This window comes from Fukomys damarensis, unplaced genomic scaffold (assembly GCF_012274545.1).
Source record: "Fukomys damarensis isolate Sample0158 unplaced genomic scaffold, DMR_v1.0_HiC HiC_scaffold_33, whole genome shotgun sequence".
Lineage (NCBI taxonomy): Eukaryota > Metazoa > Chordata > Mammalia > Rodentia > Bathyergidae > Fukomys > Fukomys damarensis.
In genome coordinates, this window is record NW_022900945.1 from 33,091,183 (window position 1) to 33,114,621 (window position 23,439).

The window sequence follows — 23,439 nt, forward strand, 5'->3', positions numbered from 1 at the left end:
TTTTGTACCAGGGATTGAACTCAGGTCCTTACACTTGCAAGGCAGTGATGGTGCTACTAAGCTAGATCCCTGGCCCAACAGTCTTTTATGTCATTGAAGAAAAGCTGAATGTATGACAAGGTAAAAGAAGAATCCAAAAACACAGGTCAGGAAGGTGTTCAGCTAACTCAAAGGTGGTATAGCCAAATAGAAAATGGACTTAATTGATACAATTTATCAGTGAGTTTAAACAAGACACAAATACAAGCTGGGTGAGCTATCTGAGACAATCAAAGATATGAATGACCAGTTCAGTAAAGGATTAGACTGCACAAAAAGATATCAAATATAAATGCAGGATATAAAAAATGTACTGAAGGCATGGACAGCAGAAAAGGCTAATAGGAGAAGACAGTCTCACAACTAGAAGATGGGTTTGATGCAGGTGACCACGTACTCAGTGATGCCTTAGACAACAAAAAGAAATCATGGAAAATGGATCAAACAGCTGCTTGATGACTCAAAGAGAAGTAACCTAAAAATAATAAGAGTTAAAGAAAAATTAGAGGATGGCACAACATGAATAAAATATTTACAAAAATCATAGACAAAAAAATTTCCAAGTATAAGGAAAGAATTTCACCTACAGGTAAATGGGGAATATAAACCCCCTATAACCAAGTCAAAAAAGATCCTCTCCTAATACATCATAGTTGAGATTCTAGAAGTCCAACACAAGGACAGCTTTTTTTTTTTGTACTGGGGATCAAACTTGGGCCCTTGTGCTTGCAAGGAAGGTTGTGGAACCACTGAGCTAAATCCCCAGCCCAAGAATTAAAAGATATTAGAGAAAAACAACATATAACTTATAAAGATAAACCAATTAGAATTATAGAAGATTTCTTAACATGAACCTTAAAGGCCAGAAGATCTTGGAATGAGGTCTTTCAAGCCCTAAAAGAAAACAATTTTCAACCCAGATTAATATATTCTGCAAAACTATCTTTCAAAATTGGTGGAGGAATAAGGAATTTCAAATGACAAAGAGCACCTTAAGGAATCCATGAAATTCATGATCACAAAACCAGCACTATGAAAAAGACAAAGTTATTCAAGACAGAGAAAATAAGCTGATCAATAGAGAGTCTAAAGACATGAATACATGAAGCAGGATAAGGATATGCAGTCAAGCAAACTGAAAATAAAGGAATCAGCAGCAGAAAAACAATGTAACGACAGGAATCACTCAATGCCTTTCTGTGTCCCTGGATTCAACCTCTAGTACAGATTAAAAAAAAAAATAAGAGCGAGAGAGAGTAGAGAGAGAGAGAGAGAGAGAGAGAGAGAGAGAGAGAGAGAGAGAGAGTATTCTAGTGAAGATGTGTTAGTGAAAGATTTGAATTTTTGGCTCCTTTGTTTTAATTTCAAACTCTAGGAATGTAGGAAGTGCTTTGCCCAGCTTCCAGCCTTGGAAGTGGAAAGCCCACTAGATCAATAGTGCAGCAAAAGCCATGCTCCTGACTCTCTAACCTCCTCAGGAAGCCCTTCTACCCTGAAGGTCCTACACAGAACAGGACATTGATCCTGTGCTGAATTCTCAATGATGGCACTAACGAGATGATAATGGCAGGGATTTGGGACTGGATAGCTCAAGGCTTGCTTTGGAAATACAGAGAATATTATGAGCCAATGACCTTCAGAAAATAAAAGATTTACATGTGTTTCAGGACTCCCTTCTTCCAATTTTCATGTTAAATGAGGGGTAAATTTTTACTGATAATGTCATTCTTTATTTGAAATTTTGCAAGTGCAATTACTCCATCACTTGTTGTGTGAGTAGGAGATAGTTAATCTCAGGAAAATAACATTCCCACCCTGTGTTCCATACTTGGCTCACAACTTCCAGCAGAGCATAGGCAGAGATCATAAGATACAGCAAGAAAGTAAATACTGGATTCAGGTAAATAGGATCAGAAATCACATAAGACATTTCAAAAGAGGCTGGATTTAAAATGTTGCAATAAGATCGGCAGCAAAATATAGCCTCTCTGGGATCTAGAATTGAGAGACCTGAAAAACGGTTTGGGGAAGACAGAAAAAACAAAACAACAACAAATAGAGCTCCAGGAATTGGGAGGGAGATGACAGGGAAACTAGAAACTACAGAGAAGCTGGAGAAACACAGCACAATGCAGAGAAAAGGGTGAGCAGTCTGGAAATCTGACCTCAGCTCCCAGGGAGAGGAACATTTTCCATTGACAGAGGTAAGCCTGGACAGCATCAGCAGATCCAAGGAGAAACAGTGGATGGCTCTGGCAGTCCTAGCCCAAGGAAAAACCATGGCTGTTGTAAACTGCAAAAACAGCATGGGGTTCTACAGTGAGAATGAGTCCTTCTCCATGGCAAACTAGAGTTAGAGAAGAAACCCATTGCAGTGCCTGTCATATTGGAGAGTGTTTATCAGGAGCCATTTTCAGAAGGGGTGAATTGTTTAAGAATGACCATAGTTTAGGACTTTTAGTGTCACCCTATCACAGTGACGGGTGGCCACAAGAGAGCTGTGGAGAGGGCCCTAGCTAGACATAGACTCCCGGAGAAATTTAAATTCAAGCCAGGAAGGACAAGGAGGTCCTGCCCTCCACATTGAGAAGTAAGGCTGGTCATGAGTGGCTTTTGGAAGGGGCTGAGTCTGAAAGTGCTGGCATTAAGTCCAGCAGACTCCTTGACCTCTCCCCACTCTGCCATCTACATTTAATACACAGCTGAGTGGTTTGTTTGCTTTTCCCATCTACAAGGCTGATCAGGGATTTACCTTGGTTGGACAGTTGCCACAGTTCAGGGTATAGAGACACAGGGGGTTCTGAGTATATGGAGGGCACCCTGCAAACTCACAGGCTGTAAATCTAGGCAGAAAAATCCATGGCCCAGGGTAAGGGAAGGACATGGAAATATAGCTTAAATGTAGAGTGAATATAGCATAGGGTGGAAACCATCAATTCAACCCGCTCCAAAGGAAAAGGGGAACAGGATTCAGCATTCACACATAGAAAACTTGAACATGGAAACAAAGCAAAACAGACCTAGGTGGTGAGTCACTATCTTCCCCACCCCAGCACCATTTCTGAAAGATTCTAATACTACAGACCCCTGGAAGGAAACCACTCATTTAAAAACATGGAAGAATTTTTTTCTTGGACTCATTTCTCTTTTCTTCATTGATTTTTTTGGAACTAATATTTTTAATCTTACTGAGTTTATTGGTACTTTTTAAGTATACCATAGAGTTACATTCATCATTGGGATCTTGTACCCTTACATGACAGAGATCTTGGTTCTCATTTTTCCCCCCTACCCCTGCTCTCCCTTCACCCCCGTCCCCTATTTACAAAAACTTTGTTTCCATTTTTTAATTTTCTTTCTTTCTTTTTCTTTCTTTCCTTTCTTTTTGTTCTCTGCTTTTTCTCTTTTCTCCTTTTGTTTGTTCTTTTCTGTCACTTTTATCTAATTCTGTTAATTTTCTTTTACTCCTTAATACAACCCTTTATTTCACATTTATCTCACTATTCTCATTTCCATTTATTTTTCAAATTTTACTTCTTTCATTTTCTCATTTTCCTCCTCTCTACCTATACAAGTATTACTATTAAGCTTTATTAATCTTTAAATATTTAGCAGACTATGCTATTATTAATTTTTCTATTATCAATGGTGGCATAGATATTTACTGTACATCAATATGCAGCTTGTCTTTGTGCCTATATGATAATTACAGATCTTTTTTCTATTGCTAAGCTTGGTAGAGTGGCAGCTTTTATTGATCTTATCCAGTTTATCTTTTACTCTAATGTGGCTGATTTTTGTTGCTATTGCTAGAGTGGGAGAATTGTTGCTATTAACAGGATTTTTTTTTAATGCCAATATTTTGTTTGTTTTTGGATCATCATCAACACTGTGGTTCATTTTAGAGACCTGTGTACTGGGCCAATAGTATATCATTCTCCTTTCACCAAATTTTGAAAGTGGTTAGATCTTGGGACACTGGAAAAGGCCTGTAGTTAGCCATAACTAGACCACATCACTAGAAAACACACTAACAAAGGGATCTCCATACTAACAACAAAATATTTTTACTATAGTTGACCCACAACCCTCAGAAAAAAAAAAGAACTGTCTGAGGGTTAGAGAGGAGGCCATTTCCAAGGTTGAGACTGAAAATAACCCATACCTGTCTCTGTTGTGATTCTTAGTTGTGAATTTTCAAAATCTGGAGTTGAAATCTTGGAGCATCTGAATTTCTATTGCTCAGAACTCTATTTTCCAGCAGTGGAGGTTTGAAGGCTCTGAGTCTTCAACAAGTTCTTGCTGTCCTCGTGGCTTCCAGGAAGCAACCCTGTGAGGGTTCAAGCTCCTCAAAGGAAACAAGCTACTCTCACATCCTGCAAGGTGTGCTCCTAAATGCTAATTACATAAGTTGATGCCATTTCTGTTCCACAAGTATCAAAAGAAGGAGCAGATCACCATGGAAGAAATGCTGCACAGTTTACCCCCATGATTACTGTAAGGGCTTCTGTCTGAACTTTTGGAAACTGTGAGTCCATGCATCTGGGCTTTGGCATTGATACCAGGGAAGTGGATGGCTCTGGAAACACACATGAGCCCCATTCTGGGTTGCATGTACAATGAGATACTAGATGGTGATGATAAAAAACATCACTGACAGAATCGACATCATATTTGTCCTGTCTCTAATCTTCATGGAGGGGAACCGTATGACTGAGGAGGACCTAACCCAAAATGTGGAAAGATGGGAGATGTTAGCTCAGTTGAAACACACTCATTTTGTGGAAGTATGGAAATTCATCACCAAGGATCTGGTATGGGGAGAGTACCTGAAGTACCAGCAGATTCCTAATGATGATCCTGTTCATTATGAGTTCCTGTGGGACCCACAGACCCATGCTGAAACCAGCAAGATGAAAGTCCTAATGCATGTGGCCCAGTTTAATAGAGCAGATCTCAAGTCTTACCCAGAACTATATGAAGAAGCTTTGGAAGCAGAAATAGGCATAGAGTCAGAGTCCCTGAGGGAGAGGTGATATTGCATAGCCATGTCACTGACTTTATTCACACTGCAGAAGAAATGAGGCCCATTTTCAGTCTCTGTGGAGAGCAGGCAGTTTTCTAAGTAGAGAAGGGCCAAGGGAGAGGTAAAATACTATGCGTAACATCATGCTGTCTCTTCTATTTGGGTTAATTGAAAATAGATAGGGTTTTATTTGTGGCTTTTTGAAGTATTGTTCCTTTTTAGGGGAGATTGAGAGGAATGGTATTGATCTCCCATATATCTTTATATGTGATGTTTTTTGTGATGTTGATGCTTGTGTTTTTTGAAGGAAATGTGATTTTGAGCGACGCTGATCACAAATGGAGTATCTTTTCCATTCTGAATGTAAGAGTCTTTCCTATTGTATCTTACAAACAGGAAAACCATTGTTTATTTATGATAAAATGAGTGGAATAGGAATTTCCCTGGAAATCGTAAGAAGTTTACATCAAGTTGGATGTACCCTAGAAATAGTAATAAGGATGAAAATCAAATCTTGGCTTATTTCTTTTCCCTGGTTGATCTATATTATTAAAAATATATTTATTGCATACCTGAAAATAAAAAGCAAACAAGAAAGAGAAACATGAGAAGACAAGGCAACAAAATGCCTGCTGCAAAAACTCTAAACTCCCAAAGATAATCCATGAGGGCACTGGGTGTGGGGTGGGGATTAAAAGCCACATAGCTGAATTATTTGAAATGATGAAAGAGATTTTAAAAATGGACAAATGGGCCAGGGATTTAGCTCAGTGGTGCTGTCACCTGCCTCCCAAGCACAAAATCCTGAGTTTGATCCCTGGTACCAAAAAAAAAATATCAATAAATTAATTAAAAATAGACCAATAATGTACTTGGTGAGCTCCAGGAAGATCTAGCTAAACAGATAATGGACCTAGAAAACTAACAGAAAGCACTAATATTAAGCTAGCTAAGCTAAACAAAGTGCTACAAAACATGGATGACCAATTTAGCAAAGAATTAGAATCTATTAAAAGATAACGAAGAGAAATCTAGGGGATAAAAAATTATGTTGAAAGTATGAGCAGGAGAAGAGACCAAGGTAAAGGCAAATTGTCAGAAGTAGAGGTAGAACTGATGCAGATAACCATATATTCAACAAGAGAAGATGAAAAATGGACCCAACAGCTGCTAGATGATGCAAAAAGACCAATGTAAGATTAATTTAAAAATCAGAAAACAAAAATGGTATAAAATACATTTATAGAGATAATAGCAGAACATTCCCCAAATATAGTGAAAGAATTTAATATACAGATAAGTGTGGCATACAGAATCCCAAGTAGCCAAAGTCAAAAAAGAATTCCACAACACATCAGTCAAAATCCCAGACATTCAACACAAGGACAGAATCTTAAAAGCTGTTACACAATAGCAATATATAACATTTAAAGGTAAATCTATTGGAATCACAGCAAATTTTGCAGCACAAACTTTAAAGGCTATGAGACCTTAGAGTAAGGTGTTTTGAGCACACACACACACACACACACACACACACACACACACACAAAACAAACAAAAAAACTTTCCCACCCAGACTGATATATACTGCAAAACTATCATTCAAATTTTATGGAAAAATAAGATGTTTCCATGAAAGAGCATCATAAGAAATTCATAATAAAAATTAGCACTCCAAAAATTCTCATTTATGTGCTAGAAAGAGACAAAGAAGCCAACAATACCAAAGATCAACTGGAATGAATATACCAGGTAGGGTGAGCAGTTGAGTAGAGGGAAAAAATGGAATCAGCAATAGGAAAATAAAGCAATGATTGAAATAAAACTTTTCAGTAATTCTTCTCAATGTGAGTGTTTTCAATTTCTCAAATAAAAAACACAGATTAACAGAATAGAGCAAGAAACAAAGTCCAGTGGTATGCTGTATATAAGAAATACATGTAGGGGTCAGGGATTTAGCTCAGTGGTGCCTCCACCTGCCTCATATACGCAAGGTCCCAAGTTCGATCCCAGGTACATAAGCAACAAAACAAAACAACAACCACAAAAACATGTAACTCTAAAAGAATTCATAGACCAAAAATCAAAGGATGAAAAGATATCTGAAAATAGGCAGGAACATTCTATTTTCAGACAAAGTGTACCTTAAGACTAAACTGATCAGATGAAGCAAAGAAGGTCACTACTATATTTGATCTTAGCCAAAAGGCCAAGAAGCAATAAGGTCACTATGTATTGGCTAAGGAAACAATTCAGCAGAAAGAGAACACAAAAACAAAATAAATTATATATATGTATATACATACACACACACACACACACACAAACACTACTACTACTACTACTACTACTACTACTACTACTACTGGACACAAAAGATCAGTTACTGAAGGATCTCAATACCCCACAATCACACATAGATCAAATAAACAAAAATATCAACAAAGAAACGTATGAACCAAACCTTCAAACAAATGGACTTAACAAATATCTTCTGAATGATCCACTCAACAACTGAGTACACATTCTCCTCAATAACATGTGAACTTTCTCCAAAATAGACCATATACAAGTCCATAAAGCATTCTTAAATAAATACAAAAGAATTGATATTATCCCATCATATAGCCAGATCATAACGCAATGAAACTAGAAATCAAGGGCAAAAGAATCCATAGAGATCACACAAACATATGAAGACTAAACAATATACTCTTGAATGATCAGTGGGTCATAGAAGAAATCAAGGAAGAAATTAGATACTGCCTACATACCAGAGTTTATGGGAAAAAATAAAAGCAGTCCTAAAAGGGAAGTTTACTGTTGTGAATGCCCATATTAGAAAATAGAGTAATCCCAAATAAGTAACCTAATGATGCACCTCAAGGTCCTAGAAAAACAATCCAAAGCTAGTAGAAGGAAGGAAATTATAAATATCAGAGCAGAAATTAATGAAATCAAGACTGAAAAACAATACTAAGAATCAATGAATGGATGCTCTCATTCTTCAAAATGAAAAATAGAATAGATAAACCCTTAGCCAATTTTACTTAAAAAAGGAAAAACCCATATCAAAGTAACTAGAAATGAAAAATGTGAAATCATAGTGAATAGTGCTGAAATCCAGAAAAATTATCGGTCATTACTTAAAAATCCTATACTCCAATAAATTGGAGAACCCAGAATAATTGGATGGATTCCTAGATACATATGATTACCAAAACTGAATCAAGTAGACATAAAAACCTTGAATAATCCAATAAAAGGCAATAAAATGGAAGTAGTAATAAAAAAACCTTACCAACTAAGAAAAGCCTAGAACTTGATGGATTCACCACTGAATTCTACAAGAACTTCAAAGATCTAATGCCAATATTCTTCAAACTCTTTAATGAAAGGGCAGGAATACTCCCAAAGTCACTGCCAGAAGCCAGCATTACCCTGATTCCAAAACTAGACAAAGACACAACTAAAAAAGAATACTATAGGCAAATTTATTTTATGAATACAGACACAAAAATCCTGAGTAAGACACTGGCAAACAGAATACTCACTCAACAAATAATCAAAAATTACCAATTATGACCAAATGGGTTTCATCCCAGAGATGCAAGGATGGTTCAACATGCACATATCAATAAATGTAAATATACCACATAAAAAGAAGCAAGGACAAAAGTCACACAATCATCTCAAAAGATGCAGAAAAAGCCTATGACAAAATCCAACATCCATTTATAATAAGATAAACTTTGAATAGTTATAGAAGGACCTCATCACAATCTGATGCAAGATGTGACAAGCCTACTGCCAACATCAGATTAAGTGGTAAAATGTGGAAATCTTTCCCCCTAAAATCAAGAAAAAGACCAGGATGTCCACTACCACCACTTCTGTTCAATATGGTACTTGAAACTTAGCCAGAGGAATGAGGTAAGAAGGAAATAAAGGGATACATATAAGAGGAGAAGTCAAATTACCATTATTTGCAATGATACAGTCCTCTATGTAGAAGAACCTGCCTCTCCCCAAAAAATTCACCAAAAGACTACTAGAATAACCAAATTCAGCAATGCAGCAGGACAGAAAATCAACACACAGAAAAATTAATAGAATTTCTTTATGTAAATGATGAACTCACCGAGAAAGAAATTAGGAAAACAATACTTTTCAGAACAACATCAAGAAAGGTTAAATTCCAGGGCCAGGGATTTAGCTCAGTGGTTCCACTGCCTGCCTTGCAAACACAAGGTCCTGAGTTCAATCCCTAGCATACACACACACACACACACACACACACACACACACAAATTCACTTTCTAGGAATTTAAGTGAAAGATTTCTACAACAAAAACATTAGTACTCTGACAAACGAGATTGAACAGGATATCAGAAAATGGAAAGATGTCCCCTGTTCCTGGATAGGCAGAACCAATGTTTTTGAAAGGGCCATACTTTCAAAAATTGGATATGCAGATTTAATGCAACCTCAATCAAAATACCAAGTATCCATTAGACAAACTAGTGAAAACAATCCTAAAATTCATGAGAAACCAGAAGAGACCCAGAATAGCAAAAGCAATCTCGCCATAAGAGCAAAGCAGGAAAAATCATAGTTCCAGATTTAAAGTTATATTACAAAACTACAATGATATAAACAGCATGGTACTGACACAAAGGCATGGATCAATGGAACAGAATAGAGAATGCAGAAACAACTCCAGGTACATTTAATGTGCCTAACTGATCTTTGACCAAGGGGTGAGATATAACACTGGAGAAAAGATAGCCTCTTTAACAAATGGTGCTGGGAAAACTGGCTATCCACACACAGAAGATTGAATTTAGATCCACAGGACTCACCATGTACCAAAGTACAATCAAAATGGATCAAAGATTTAAATACTGAAACAGAATTAATCTACTGGAAGATAAAATAAATAAAACTCTTGCAGACATAGGTGCAGGCAAGGACTTTCTATACAGAAGTGCAATTGTACATGAAATAACATCAAATATCAACAAAAAGTTTCTGTATGACAAAGTAAACAACCAACAGAATAAAGAGACAACAAACATAGGGGAAAAAATTCTGTTTGCTACTCCTCTGACAGAAGACTAATATCTACAATATTTAAAGAACTCAAAAAAAATTAGGTCCTTCAAATAAAAGACCCAGTTGAAAAATGGGCAACTGAAATAAAGACACTATTCAGAAGAAATACAAATGACCCATAAGTACATTTTTTAAAATGTTCAACATGTCTGGCCATTAGAGCAATGAAAATTAAAATAATACTAAGATTCTACTTTACTCCAGAAAGAATGGCTATCATTAAGAAATCAGCCAGGGATTTAGCTTAGTGGTGCCACTGCTGGCCTTGCAAGTGCAATGTCCCAAGTCTGATCCCTGGTACCAAAAAAAGAAAAAAAGCCAATAAATCAAATAATAACAAGTACTGGCAAGGCTGTGGGCTAAAAGGAACCCTTCTACATTGCTGGGAATGTAAACTAGTACAAGCACTATTGGAATGGAGGTTCCTTAAAAAACTAAAATAGAAATTCCAGGGCTGGGGATTTAGCTCAGTGGTTTTGCTGCCTGCCTTGCAAGCACCAGGACCCAAGTTCAATCCCTGGTACAAAAAAACAAAAACAAAACACAGAAAAAGAAATTCTACTCACCCCACCTATTTCTCTTCTATGTATCTTCCCAAAAGATTTAAAGATATATTACAGTGACACATGCATATCCATGATTATTGCAGCAAGTCATGACAGCTAAATTTTGGAAGCAGCCTATATGTGCATTAACTGGTGAACGGATAAAGAAAATGTGGTATTTAGACATGATGGAGTATTACTCTGCTATAAAAAGGATACACTTGAGTCATGTGTAGGAAAATGGATGTATCTGAGACCATAACGTTACATGAAATAAATCAGACAGAGGTTAAACGTCATGTGGTTTTTTTCTATGAGAAACCAAAGGAGCAAAATTTAAGAGATCATCAGAAACAGAGACAGATCTTTTGCAAATGGGAAGAAGACCAAGAAATGGAGAGAGAGGGGGAATTTGCTACACAGAAGTGAAATTATATTTTTGTTTTTATGATTATTTAAAATCTCTTTCATGAGATGGTAAGCCCAATTGAGGTAGGGACCAGGAGGGCAGGCACCTGTGTACGCAATGCTTAGGACCATGCTTAGGATAGTGTAGATGTTTAATATTTGAATACAAAATAAATATATACAATGGAATATTACAAAGTCATTTAAAAATATGACAATGTACAATTGTTTATTGACATTAAAGGTAGCAATATAATGATAAATTTTTAAAAATCAAATTATAAAACTGTAGTTATACTATGATCCCATTTTTATAAAAAATGTTTACAGATACATACATCCAAATATTAATAGTGGTAGGATTATGGAGGCTACTTTGTAACTCTCTATATAATCTGAATTTTTAAACTAACAGCATTTATTTATTACTTTGATTTAAAAATTTTTTCAGAAAATAATCAAGTAGACAGCAAAATGACCTCTTTTGAAAACTCACGAAACATCACTTGAACAACTAATTTTGGCATATTGTATTAAATAGTACAATATTAGAAGCAAGCTAGATTCCTGAATTCAAAATTAGATGCCGGATTAAACTCATCATGATGCTGTTTCTGATTACAGCAGCCCTTTTTAAAAAATGACCAACATAAAGTCTTCATTTCTGTATAAAATTTATTATTTAATTTTATGTCCATAATTATCCATAAGACTCTTCTCTCTTTTTTATTCATGTTCCTATTCAGAATATGAATAGACTTTTTTTTTCTTTCCTTATCCTATTTTTAGCAAAAGATCAAGAATATTCGAGGACAGTCAACTTCAAAATAGTCTTAGGCTGCTACATTTGAAATATTTCTCCTCAGTGAAGCAAGACTGCAAAGGTGAAGTTTTTCCCAAGAAAATGCCAACGACACATTACCAAAATTCTAAAAGAATATCCATTTTATACATATACTTTTAATACCCTTACTGGTTAGAAAACTAAGAACAATTTTCCCTTTTAAAAGACATGAATTTATTTAAATAAGACATTTATAGAGCACAGTCTCTAAATGCAGCAAGAATATACTCCTTGGGTATCCTAACAGATAAGTATAATTGCACTTATTTTATATAACAATTGGCATAACTGTAGGGAAAGGAAATACTTTTGTATATGAACTCCTTTTCCAGACGGGTGCGGCGATACATGTCTGTAATCCCAGCACAGGAGATGCTGAGGCACGAGGATTGCTGTGGGTCTGAGGGCAGCCTGGGCTATGCAGTGAATTCAAGGCCAGTGAGGGCTACATAGGGAGATCCTGTCTCAAAAAAATTCCTTTTTCTCATTGAATTATAAATGTTTCACTAAATATTAGTTAAAATTTTAAAAAAGAGAAAGAAAGAAACAGAGAGAGAGAGAAAGTCTGTATGTATATGGCTGTCTTTTAGTAACAGTAACTTTGTTTTCCTGACAGTTTCAGTCCATCAATACAAAGACCAAAGCACCATATTAAGAAGTCACACTCTTGAGTTATGAAATGTGACAGTTCCAGGAGAACTGTTCCACCATTATTCATTTTCTCTAAAAGGTCTAACAAAATAGTGCTAAGTACTGTGCTTTAGAACCTTAATCATATAATACACATCATTTACAACACAAGTTACAAGAATATGTGCACCACAGCTAGGTTTTACATACTCTTTGGAAATTCAAAAAGTTCAAGAATGTCTTAATATTCATTTCAGATCTAGAAGCATAAAAGCTGGGTTTTCTAGGTAGGATTTCCACAAATTAGAGAAGCGAGCCATTGTAGCTCCGTCAATAATCCTGTGATCAGCGGACCAGCTCACATTCATTATCTGTGCTTTATATACTTCTCCTTTCTGGTTAAATCGAGGAAGGGCCTAGAAATAAGGAAAACAAACACAGAGTAAGTTTTCACTCGCTCAAAGCTCAGGCTCTGGTGAGTGGTGTAAGATCAGGCCAAGCCTCCTCCCGATGGCAGACAGCTGGTGGGCAAGCCAAAATGACTTTGGAAAATGATAGTTCCTAGTCCTCCCACCTTTGAGAGGAGAGGACATTCCTCAAGCTTTCCGTTTTCCTGAAAGAATCTCCTGGCCCCTAAACAGTTTCCACGCTGACATTAAATTTCATCTCAGATTTCAAATGTTAAACAATTATTCAATCAACACCTGTCATGTCCAAGGTACTCTTAGGGGTTTGGACAGAGACAGACAAGTAATACAATGAAGATATTAAGGCTCTTCACTGAGACAATGAGGGAACACACCACAGGGACACGGGGAAGAGGAGATGGAGGGCAGGGGTGACTGGGTGTCGGGCAACAGCAAAGCAGGAAGAGGAGCTGCCATGGTGTGTGGGGGTGAGGTTGAAGAGGGGTCACAGCCAAAGCAGAGCAACACAGCTGGGGTGAGGGCAAGTCACTGAGGACAATGCCTTTCAATCTATCTTTGGTAAAGGACCTTTTACAAAAAAAGCAACTTGAGGGCTGGGGATTTAGCTCCATGGTTCCACTGCCTACCAAGTAAAGCACAAGGTTCTGAGTTCGATCTCCAGTACCAAAAAAAGAAAAAGAAAAAAGAAAGAAAAGAAAAAGAAAAGAAAAGAAAAAGTAGTTTGAATCTATGTTGGAATATTTACAAAATATACTAAAAGTGAAACTATTAAAAATAGAAAAATATAAGCCCAACTTCTTAGTTGATTCAACAAACAAAATCACTCTGTCAAGCTGCTATGAAGTGTCTGAGTCCTACTCTGTATCTGTCCTTAACACCGTAGGGCCCGGATACAGCAATTACAGCACGATGTGGGTCCCTGATCAGGTGGAGCAGCATCTGTGCAAGTCTGGGTTGGCCACTGCAGCTGCCTTGTCTTAGATTCTGAGTAAGAGGAAAAGCCATGGAGGTGCCCGAGCCAAATGGCCATTCGCTGCAGCGGGGAGAAATAAGGATGAGTAGGCTGGGAGCTAGAGGGTGGTGAGGAAAGGACTCGTATGAGACTTAGTCATACAAACAGGGATTATGTGTTGGGAGTTGAAAAGTGAAGCTCTGTCTAGAGATAGGTATTAAACCTACTAGATTGGATAAAATAATGAAAAGAGTCAGAACTGAGCTCTGGGATGCTCCAATGTCTAGAAAGTGGGCAGATAGAGGGCAGGGCAAAGAAGACTCAGAGGGAAGAGGCAGTGAGTCAGGAGGACAATCAGTACAGCAAGACATTTTACAAGTCATCGTGAGAAAAGTTTTTCAAGGAGGTAGAACTGATCATCTGTGTCAAGTACAGCTAACAGGTCAAGAAAGAGAAGACTGGGACTGAGTACTAAGAAAGTTTAAATGAATCAGACAAATTGGCAAGGAGTTTAAGTTTTATAGTGAAAACAAAATAGCAAAGGAGAGATAAAATAGAGGCAGAAATGAATTAAATACTGTTTGTTCTTACCCAAAAAGGATTACATTTAGTCACAACTAAGGTTTATAGTCTAAACTGGGTGTGGTGGTCCATGCCTGTATTCCTAGCTATACAAGAGGCAGAGGCAGGAAGATTGCTTGAGCCCAGGAGTTCAAGACTAGCCAGAGCAACAAAGTGAGACCTCGTCTCAAAATGGAAAAAGTTTGATACTCTATAGAGTTCCCATACTTGTATTTTAAACAAGAACCCTAGTAACTAGGCAGCTAACAAACTATCTGCTAGAAGGCTTTGGATGTCACAGTAAAGTAGTAAACTCATGAACTCTATATCTAAGATGAAGAAATCTTTATTTTTAAATAGCTCTTCCAATGATTCTTTGAGCATAAGGTTTAGAGAAATGCTCTAAGATGCACTTCACGTAGTTATTAATAACAATTTGAATTGGTTTACTATTATTGGTATTTTTCAGTAAAGACACCAATTTTGATAGGAGCAGATTGAATGTATTTGTGGTTATCCATAAAGACTCACAACTGTGCCTGATATAATTATTAATGGTTGATCCGTACAGAAACAATCAGATCATCACCTTTCAGAAGAAAGAATTAACTTATTAGCCAAATTTCACAAACTCAAAACCTACAAGGCGAAGGGTAAACTTTAGGAATGAGTACTTCTATGTGTCCCTTCCCCAACTCACTTGTTTTTCGGTTATTTAATACACATACCTGGATTGACCCAAGGGCCCCAATTGCTACTTCAGGTGGCAATATCACTGCTTTGGCATAAGTACCACCAATCTGAACAAAAAAAGAAAGAAAAAAATTAAGTTTTCAGGGAGAACAGATGTAAATGACATTTTATATATCCAATTGAGCATATGATCAGAAATTTACCATATGGCTTATGAATTTGCACATCCTTACTCACCGATCCAATGTTGGAAAGAGTAAATGTTCCTCCAGTAAGGTCAGCAGTGCTGAGCTGACCCGAAGAACCCAGATCCTGGAGGCGGTTCAGTTCAGTGGCAATCTCAAATACAGAGGAGACCTGGACATTTTTCACATTAGGGACGATCAACCCCTGCTTAGTATCCATTGCTATCCCAATGTTATGAGAAGCCTAAGAAATAAAACCACTATCAAAAACCATTTTCATCAGACTGGCAATGATTCAAAGGATATTATTTTAAAACATTTTTTAGATTTTTTTTTTTTTTTACAAAGATGACCTTTTGCTGGTAGGAATATAGGGCAATCATACATTGTTAGAAGGAGCGTTGAGCAATTACAGACCTTGGGGAGAACATTTGACAATATGTATCAAAACTTATAAAACTGAATTCAAACCTTTACCACTTTTCTTGTTTAAATTATTCTCATTCTTAAAATTCCAGGAAATTAATTTTTTTTTTTTTTTTTGCACCAGGGATGGAACTCAGGTCCTTGCACTTGCGAGGCAGGTGGTAGAACCACTGAGCTAAATCCCTGGCCCAAGGAAATCAATTTTGAGAGAGCTGCTTCTTTGGGGGAGGGAAATTAGAATGGGTTTCTGTGTATTTCCATTATTTTAAGCAGAAAAACAAAAGGGCTTAAAATGGCAATTTAAGAATTGTTTTTTATTAGTATTTGCAGCACATGATTATATATCATGGGGAGTTGAAATGTGTACATAACACATTTTAATTTTTTCATCCCCTACCCCTCCCATCCTTCCCTGATCCTTCCAACTCTTGCTCTCTTTCCCATTTGCAAAACCTCTATTTGTTTTTTATCCTTCAATTCTTTAATTCCCCTTCCCATTTGAAAAAGATCTCCTACTTCGTATTATCTACTTTTTATTTTGATTTTTATGTATATTTTGAGTTCTTCACATGAGAAACTATGCAGTATTTATGCTTGTGTCAGATTTATTTCACTTAATATTATGGTCTCAAGTTATAACCATTTACCTATAAATGCCGTGAGTTTATCATTCTTTATGGCACCGTAGTACTCCATTGTGCATACATGCCACGTTTTCATTATCCATTCATCTGTTCATGGGCATGTAGGGAATTTCCAAGATTTATTGTGCTGCTATGAACATGGGTATGCAAGTGTAACTGTAATACGGTGACTTTAACTTTTAAGAAAATACCTACAAGGGAATAGCTAGGTCAAATGGAATTTCTGTTTTTAGTCTTTTTAATCAGTATGGAAATCTCCATTCTGATTTCCATAGTGGTTGTACGAGTTTACATTCCCACCAGCAACAGAGAAAGGTTCCTTTTTCCCTGTGGCCTCTCCAGCATTTGTTATTATTTGATTTCTTGACAATAGCCATTCCTTCCAGATTAAGATGGTATGCCAGAACGGCTTTAATTTGCACTGCTCTAATAGCCAGAGATGTTGAACATTTTTTCATGTATTTGTTTCGCATATTTTTTTCTTCTTCTAAGCAGCATCTCTTCACCCATTTTTTGGCTGGATCTTTTATTTTGAGGGAACCTAATTTTTTTGAGTTCTTTATTTATTCTAGATGTCAGTCTTCTGCCCAGGGCATAGCTGGCAAAAAAATTTTTCACATTCTATATGTTGTCCCTTCACTCTGTGGGCTGATTTCTGCTGTGCAGAAGCTTTTCAGCTTGACGCGATCCCATCAGTGTTATATTTCTTGTGCTGTCACATTTCTGTGCAAGAAGTCCCTGCCTATGCCTATGTCTTCAAGAGTTTTACTTATCTTTCAGCAAATCAAGTGCTTCTCTTTCAACATTTAGATTGTTGACCTGTTTTGATTTTAGTTTAGTACATGTGAGTGATATGGGTCTAGATTCAATCTTCTGCATGTGGGTATCCAATATTCCCAGCACCATTGATTATTTTTATTTATTTATTTTTTTGGTGTCAGGGATCAAACTCAGGATCTCGTGCTTGCCAGGAAGGTGTTATTACACTGAGCTACATTCCTGGCCCTGTCCTAGCACCATTTATTGAAGAGGCTATCTTTCCTCCAGTATAACATTTTGCCCCTTTGTCAAAGATCAAAGAGCTGAATGTGCCTGGGGTTGTTCCTGCTTCTTTTCTTCTGTTCCACTGATCCACATGTTTTTGTGCTAGTACTACACTATTTTTAATCATCATAGCTTTGTGATATAACTTCAAACCTGAGATTGTGATGTCTCCTGCTTTTTGTTACCCAGGATTGCTTTTGCTACCCTGGGTCTCTTCTGGTTCCACATACATTTTAGGATTGTTTTTCATAGATCTGTGAGGAATGCTATTGGTATTTTCATTGGTATGACATTAAGTCTATATAACAGTTTGGGAAGGATGGCCATTTTGGTTCTGCCTATCCAGGAGCAGGGGGCATCTCTCTATTTTCTACTGTCTTCTTTGATCTATTTTTTTTTAGAGTAATATCATTTTCATTGTAGAGGTCTTTCACTTCCTTGGTTAGATGAATTCCTAGGAACTTAATTTTTCTTGATGTGTTATGACTGGTACCGTTTTTCTAATTTCCTTCTCAGTGAGTTCATTACTGATGTACATGATGCTACAGTTTGTGTGTGTTGATTTTCTATCCTGCTATATTATTGAATTTTGTTATTAACTGTAATTCTAGGAATTTTCATGGAGTTTGTTTTGGGTGGTCTTGCAAATAATGATATTTTGTCCTTTCCTATACATATGTATTCCTTTTATTTCTTTCTCTTGTCTGATTGCTTTGGCTAATGTTTTAAGGATATGTTGAATAGGATAGTGGATATCTTCATCTTGTTCCTAATTAAGGAAGGAAAGCTTTCAGTTTTTCACCATGTAATATGATATTGGCAATAGGTTTGTCATAAAGAACTTTATAGGAATTTAAAAATCTAAACAGTATCATTATTAACCAGAAAAACCAAAAATAACAAATTATAAGGGGTCAGAGATTTAATTCAGTTGTACCAATGCCTGCCTTGCAAGCAGAAGGTCCTGAGTTTGATCCCTGGTACCTTAAAAAAAATTATACTTACTTTTTTATGTACTGCTAGGACTAAAATTCAGGGCTTAGTGCATTTCCAAATTTAGTGTTTTATACCTTTAAATGTAGCCTTTAAAAGGATCGATCACTACTTGAGGTATGACAGAAGTCTCTAACCTACAAGCACATTTGTACAACCTTTTACTTGTAATGAATATTTTTACAACACATAGCCAACCTTGTACGTTATAGTCTGGCAGTTTTCATCCACTGAAGAATTAAGGATTGGAAACTGTAGTAATCCCAAAGAAGTAGCCTGTTTTAACAGAAAGAGAATGTAACATTAGCACTTTTAACTATGAAAAACTAGAAGATTGAACGCAATGAGAGATATTAAAGGAGAGAGAGAGAGAGAGAGAGAGAGAGCTTTATGTTGAGTTTTAATTTCAAGTCTACATATGTATAGGCATATTACTGTATGTTTATCTCTAATCAATGTAAAACTAGGTCACCCTAGTCATTTAAGAATAAAAAATAGCAGGGCATGGTTGTCAAAGCTACTTAGGTATCTGAGGCAGGAGGATTGCAAGTTCAATACCAGCCAAGGAAATTTAGCTGGACCCTATCCCAAAAGCTGGAGATGTAACTCATTGCTACTTTGGTTCAATCACCAGTATTACCAAAAAAAAAAAAAAAAAAAAAAGAGAGAGAGAAGAAGAAGAAAAGAAATAAATATAGTAGATAGTTTGTAAACATCAAGGAGATTTTAAAAATAACTATACAGACTGAACAAAGTTTCAAAGAAAATATCTCAGTGCTGACTTCCACACTTTTCTGTAGTATCTTAAATATTCTATGAGAAGCAAACTGGTAATTCAAAAATACAAAATGCGAAAAATCAAAATGCAAACAAGTAGATAAGCTATTTCCCTGTGTAGAAAGAACAGGTGATAAGGATTTCAAAATGCACTGACTACGGGGACCAAGTGTTCCACCTGGTGTCCTTGGCCAAGCGAAGGTCAGAGCTGACTCCAATATTTATGTCAGAAGCCAAGTCTTACTGAATCGTATGTCTTTCCTCTGTTCTGCCTTCTCCCTTAATCTCACATTTTTTTTCTTTTGTCTCTTAAGATCATTCTACATATATAAATTCATATTTCCCTACTTGCACTCCAAATGTTCTTGATACTTAAATGTTTCTCTGCCTAACCAGGAACTAATACTTAAAGAGCACACACTGCATTTGGTGGGCGATGCTTTACATTAAATTTAAAAGATAGCAAAATAAAAATGCTTAAAATTGTTCTTAAAAAGAATTCCCTCCCTCTATTACCTTGTCTTTTCTCCCAATGTGTTGTTTTATTTTAGTCTGTAGGTTGCTGGTTTTGACAGAAAAAAAAATCTTTCAGTTAGAGAGTTAATAGAGGAGTTTAAATATATAGTTTTCACAGTTATTGGCTTAGCTAGGATAGGTTAAGGAAGTAGCTCAATGAAATTCAAATATAACAAAAAGATTTGCAATAAGTTTCTTAGTCCTTATGACTTGGAAGTTTCAGCAAGCATTTGACTTGATATCTGTAATTTTAATCTTCTTTATGTAAAAAGCCATAACTAAGGTTAATCTAAAGTGTTACACATAAAAACAGTACTTTGAGTATAATCCAAATTTTATAAAAGGAAGAACAAGCCATGTGCCCATTTTTCCTCTGTGTGATATTCTTTTTTTTCTAAATCAAATCTGTACTCTTGAAAATAAACATTTTAAAAATGATGTAATTACCATTTGGTACTCGGTTTGGAAATTAATATAACATTAAGTTTTTTTAAAAAAAAAGATCAAGAAGGAAATATGACATCATAATATTCTGTATCAGCTTTTGCCTGTATGGACTATGACCAGCTGCTGTAAAGTAAGGCAATAGAAAAACAGATGAAAATAAATTGGAAGTCATCATGGACAATAAAGGTATGTTATATTGTGCTTGAATTAAAAATAATCCAGGCACAAACAGATAACTGAAGTGGTAGACTGAATTCAAACCCACAAAGTGAAATACTGTGGTAGTATTGTATTTTCAGATGTTCTGAAACTTATATGTCATTTTAAAACAAAGTACACCACATTTTATTCTCAAACTACAGAAACTTCATTCAAATTGTAACAGTGAAGAAAAATGGCAAGAGATTCAATATGTAAATAGATTTGCCCTCACCAAGATCAGTAAGAGAAACTTGATCCAAAATAATAGTGAGGCTCTCTTGTGCTGTAAGTTGAACTTAAGACTCCCATGGGTGTCTTATTTATTTATTTTTTTTGAGGCCCTCTTTCTGTGTGGTTCCAGGCTGATCTTGGATGACTACAGTTCAGGATGGCCTTGACCTCAGGGGAGTTCTCCTGCCTCAGCTTCCCAAGTGCTAGGATTAGACGTGCGCCATCACAGCCAGCACAGCCTTGGGCTCCTTATGTCATTCTTCCCCAAGGCCAGGTCCTTTCTCCAGCAATACTTCACACACTTTTGGTCAGCCTACAAATCTGCTTAGCTTTTCCTTGAGGATGTGTGGGAGGGGAAAACCTTTCTTCCATTCACAAACAGCCACCTTAACTGCCTTCAGTACCACGCCCCATCTGCCTTTCTCTGTGTTTTCTGGGCGTCTCTTTTTCCTCAGCTTCCGCTCATTCTCCAACGTATGGCAACCGAGCTTCCACCTCAGAAACACCTCATTCAATCAGTTCTGACCCAGGCCACTGCAGCGACCTGTAATTTCTACTCCATTAGTCTGTTACTATCCCTTATCCTATACAACCTTTGTAAGCATTTGACCACTACCTACTCCCCTTAGAAGTTCTTCCTTCCCTCTGGGTCAGTGGTCCCATTCATGCACACACACACCCCTGCATTCACAGCCATGAGTAGTGCTCTCTCAAGTGCTAAGCTCAGTCATGTGACCTGCTGTTTGGCCAATGAAACAGAAACAAACTTTGATGGCGTTTGTTTGCTTGCAATAACAGGGCTTGACTTTACTGCCCACAAGACTGAGCCCCTTTCTTCCAAGCTCTGTTCCATCAAGTTTATTCTTGCTTCATTGAGAATTTCCATTCCATCTCTTCATCCCTACAGCACTATAACATGTCTACCAAGTAGGCTGGGGAGATGGAGGGAGACATCTGAAAGAGAAATGAGGTCCACCACTCAGGTCTTTCCACACCAGGAGTTCCTGACAACCTGCCAGCTGACTGCAGACACAGGAGAGCTCAACCAAGGTCAGTAGACTCACCATGCTCACCTGTAAACTTGGGTGAATCAAAAGAAGCTGTTGTTTAAACCATTAAATTCCCGGGTAGTAAGGTATATAGCAATAGAAACACCACTTAGTTGGCTTCTACGTAATTCTTTTCTGTTCTGTGGACACACCACTTCCTTCAGGCTCTACTCTCCCTCTTTCATTGTCTTTGCCAACTCAACACTGCCTACACCTGTGAAACCCTCAGCTGCTTTCCCATTCACACACAATTTGGCTGATGTTATCCATTTATTTCAATTTCCTTGTCTCAAGTCAAAAGTCTGCCTTTCATTTGGAGACATGACCACCACTCAGTGTTTACAGAGCATCCACTTACTTCTCTAAGTGGTTGCTAAAGGAGAGTGGTTTCTTTCTCATGAAGTTCAGTGTCCAGTGAGGAGACAAACAAGTAAATACTGGTGAAAATGGGAAACAAAACAGTTTTAACTCCAACAGTGACAGGCCCAGAAGGCCTTTGGAGGTTTATGCCTGAACACTATTCGGTATGCAGGATGTGTAGGTGTTGGATCAAGAGAGGATGGGCATTTCAGGTAGAAGTGTGTATTCCAGAAACTCTGTGTAGTTTAATGTGATTAAAACAGAGGATGTGACTTGACACAAGGAGGAGTAGAAAGCAGGCAGCACAGACTTCCAGTAATATCTGTATGTCGCCATTAGGAGTTTGGAAGCTACCTGAAATGCAACGAAAGTGAACTATTGGAAAGAATCAAAGAGTGTTACAATGATTTGATTTATGGAAAACCAGCCTCAGTGCAGAATAAAGAAGGCTGGAGCAGCATCATACTGGAATTAAAGGTATTATTATGAAATTTTGAGTAAAATAGATCAGAACTAGAAACTTGCTTTCCATTTGATAGCTATGTGTTCTTGACAAATATCTCAACCTCTTTCAGGCCTAATTTCCCTAACTAGAAAGGGAGGACAGTGATATTTACATGTCAAGGTTACTCTGAGAATTAAGAGATACTGCATAGAGCATGCTAGGGCTTGGCCCATGGTACCTGCCTGCTATGTCATCCTCATTAATGTGAGCTACACTGTAAGTTGCATAAGATCCACTGATGGTCTAATTCTATTCTATACTGGTTTCAAGGCCTCTGTATAAATCTGATAAATGAAAATAAAAACATGCCTGTGATATGCAAATTCAGTACCAAATCTCATTTCAGAACAACCCAGGATTTTTTGGTGATCCTTTCAGAATTAAAGGTTTTGCTCACCTCTCAGGACAAACCCACCTAGCTCAAAGAGGTAAGCAAATAAAAATATGGCACAGAAATTTCAATTTTATAAATCCCCAAAGAAATAGCTGGTTATAGATTTTTCTAACTATATGATATATAAGAAGTAATATTTTTATTCAAATCTAGTTAAAATATTACATCTTTGTAGAAAAAGATGTAAATGTCCTACTCAGCTTTTGTTTGAAATGAATGAAATCTCACCTTTATGAAAAAAGGCAGGAAGGTTAGTTTAATTCCACGAGCCAAAGCAATGGGTTTTAATTCTTCTCGTAGCTTGAGCAGTTCAGTAAGATCAACCTCATCATAATACCCAAAGTGAGGTATCTTCAGAGCTGCAGACATGGTCTTGACCATTGCTTTTTGAAAGCCTAGAAAATGTTGATGTTATTTATAAG

The 23,439-nt window shown here is 36.9% G+C and overlaps 1 protein-coding gene across 5 annotated transcripts in view; it reads right to left on the bottom strand.

The window, feature by feature from the left end:
* Positions 1–12,481: 12,481 nt before the first annotated feature.
* The window catches only part of Dbt (dihydrolipoamide branched chain transacylase E2), a 44,811-nt gene continuing 33,853 nt past the window's right edge, over positions 12,482–23,439 (bottom strand). For all 5 annotated transcript variants that reach the window (XM_033758250.1, XM_010639071.3, XM_033758247.1 and 2 more), the window contains 5 exons: positions 23,246–23,412; positions 18,736–18,813; positions 15,483–15,674; positions 15,281–15,352; positions 12,482–13,027 (listed from right to left, as the gene is read on the bottom strand). In XM_033758250.1, the coding sequence (XP_033614141.1) occupies positions 12,860–13,027; positions 15,281–15,352; positions 15,483–15,674; positions 18,736–18,813; positions 23,246–23,412 (677 nt within the window). In that variant the 3' untranslated portion in view covers positions 12,482–12,859. The remainder of the gene's footprint in view (positions 13,028–15,280; positions 15,353–15,482; positions 15,675–18,735; positions 18,814–23,245; positions 23,413–23,439) is intronic.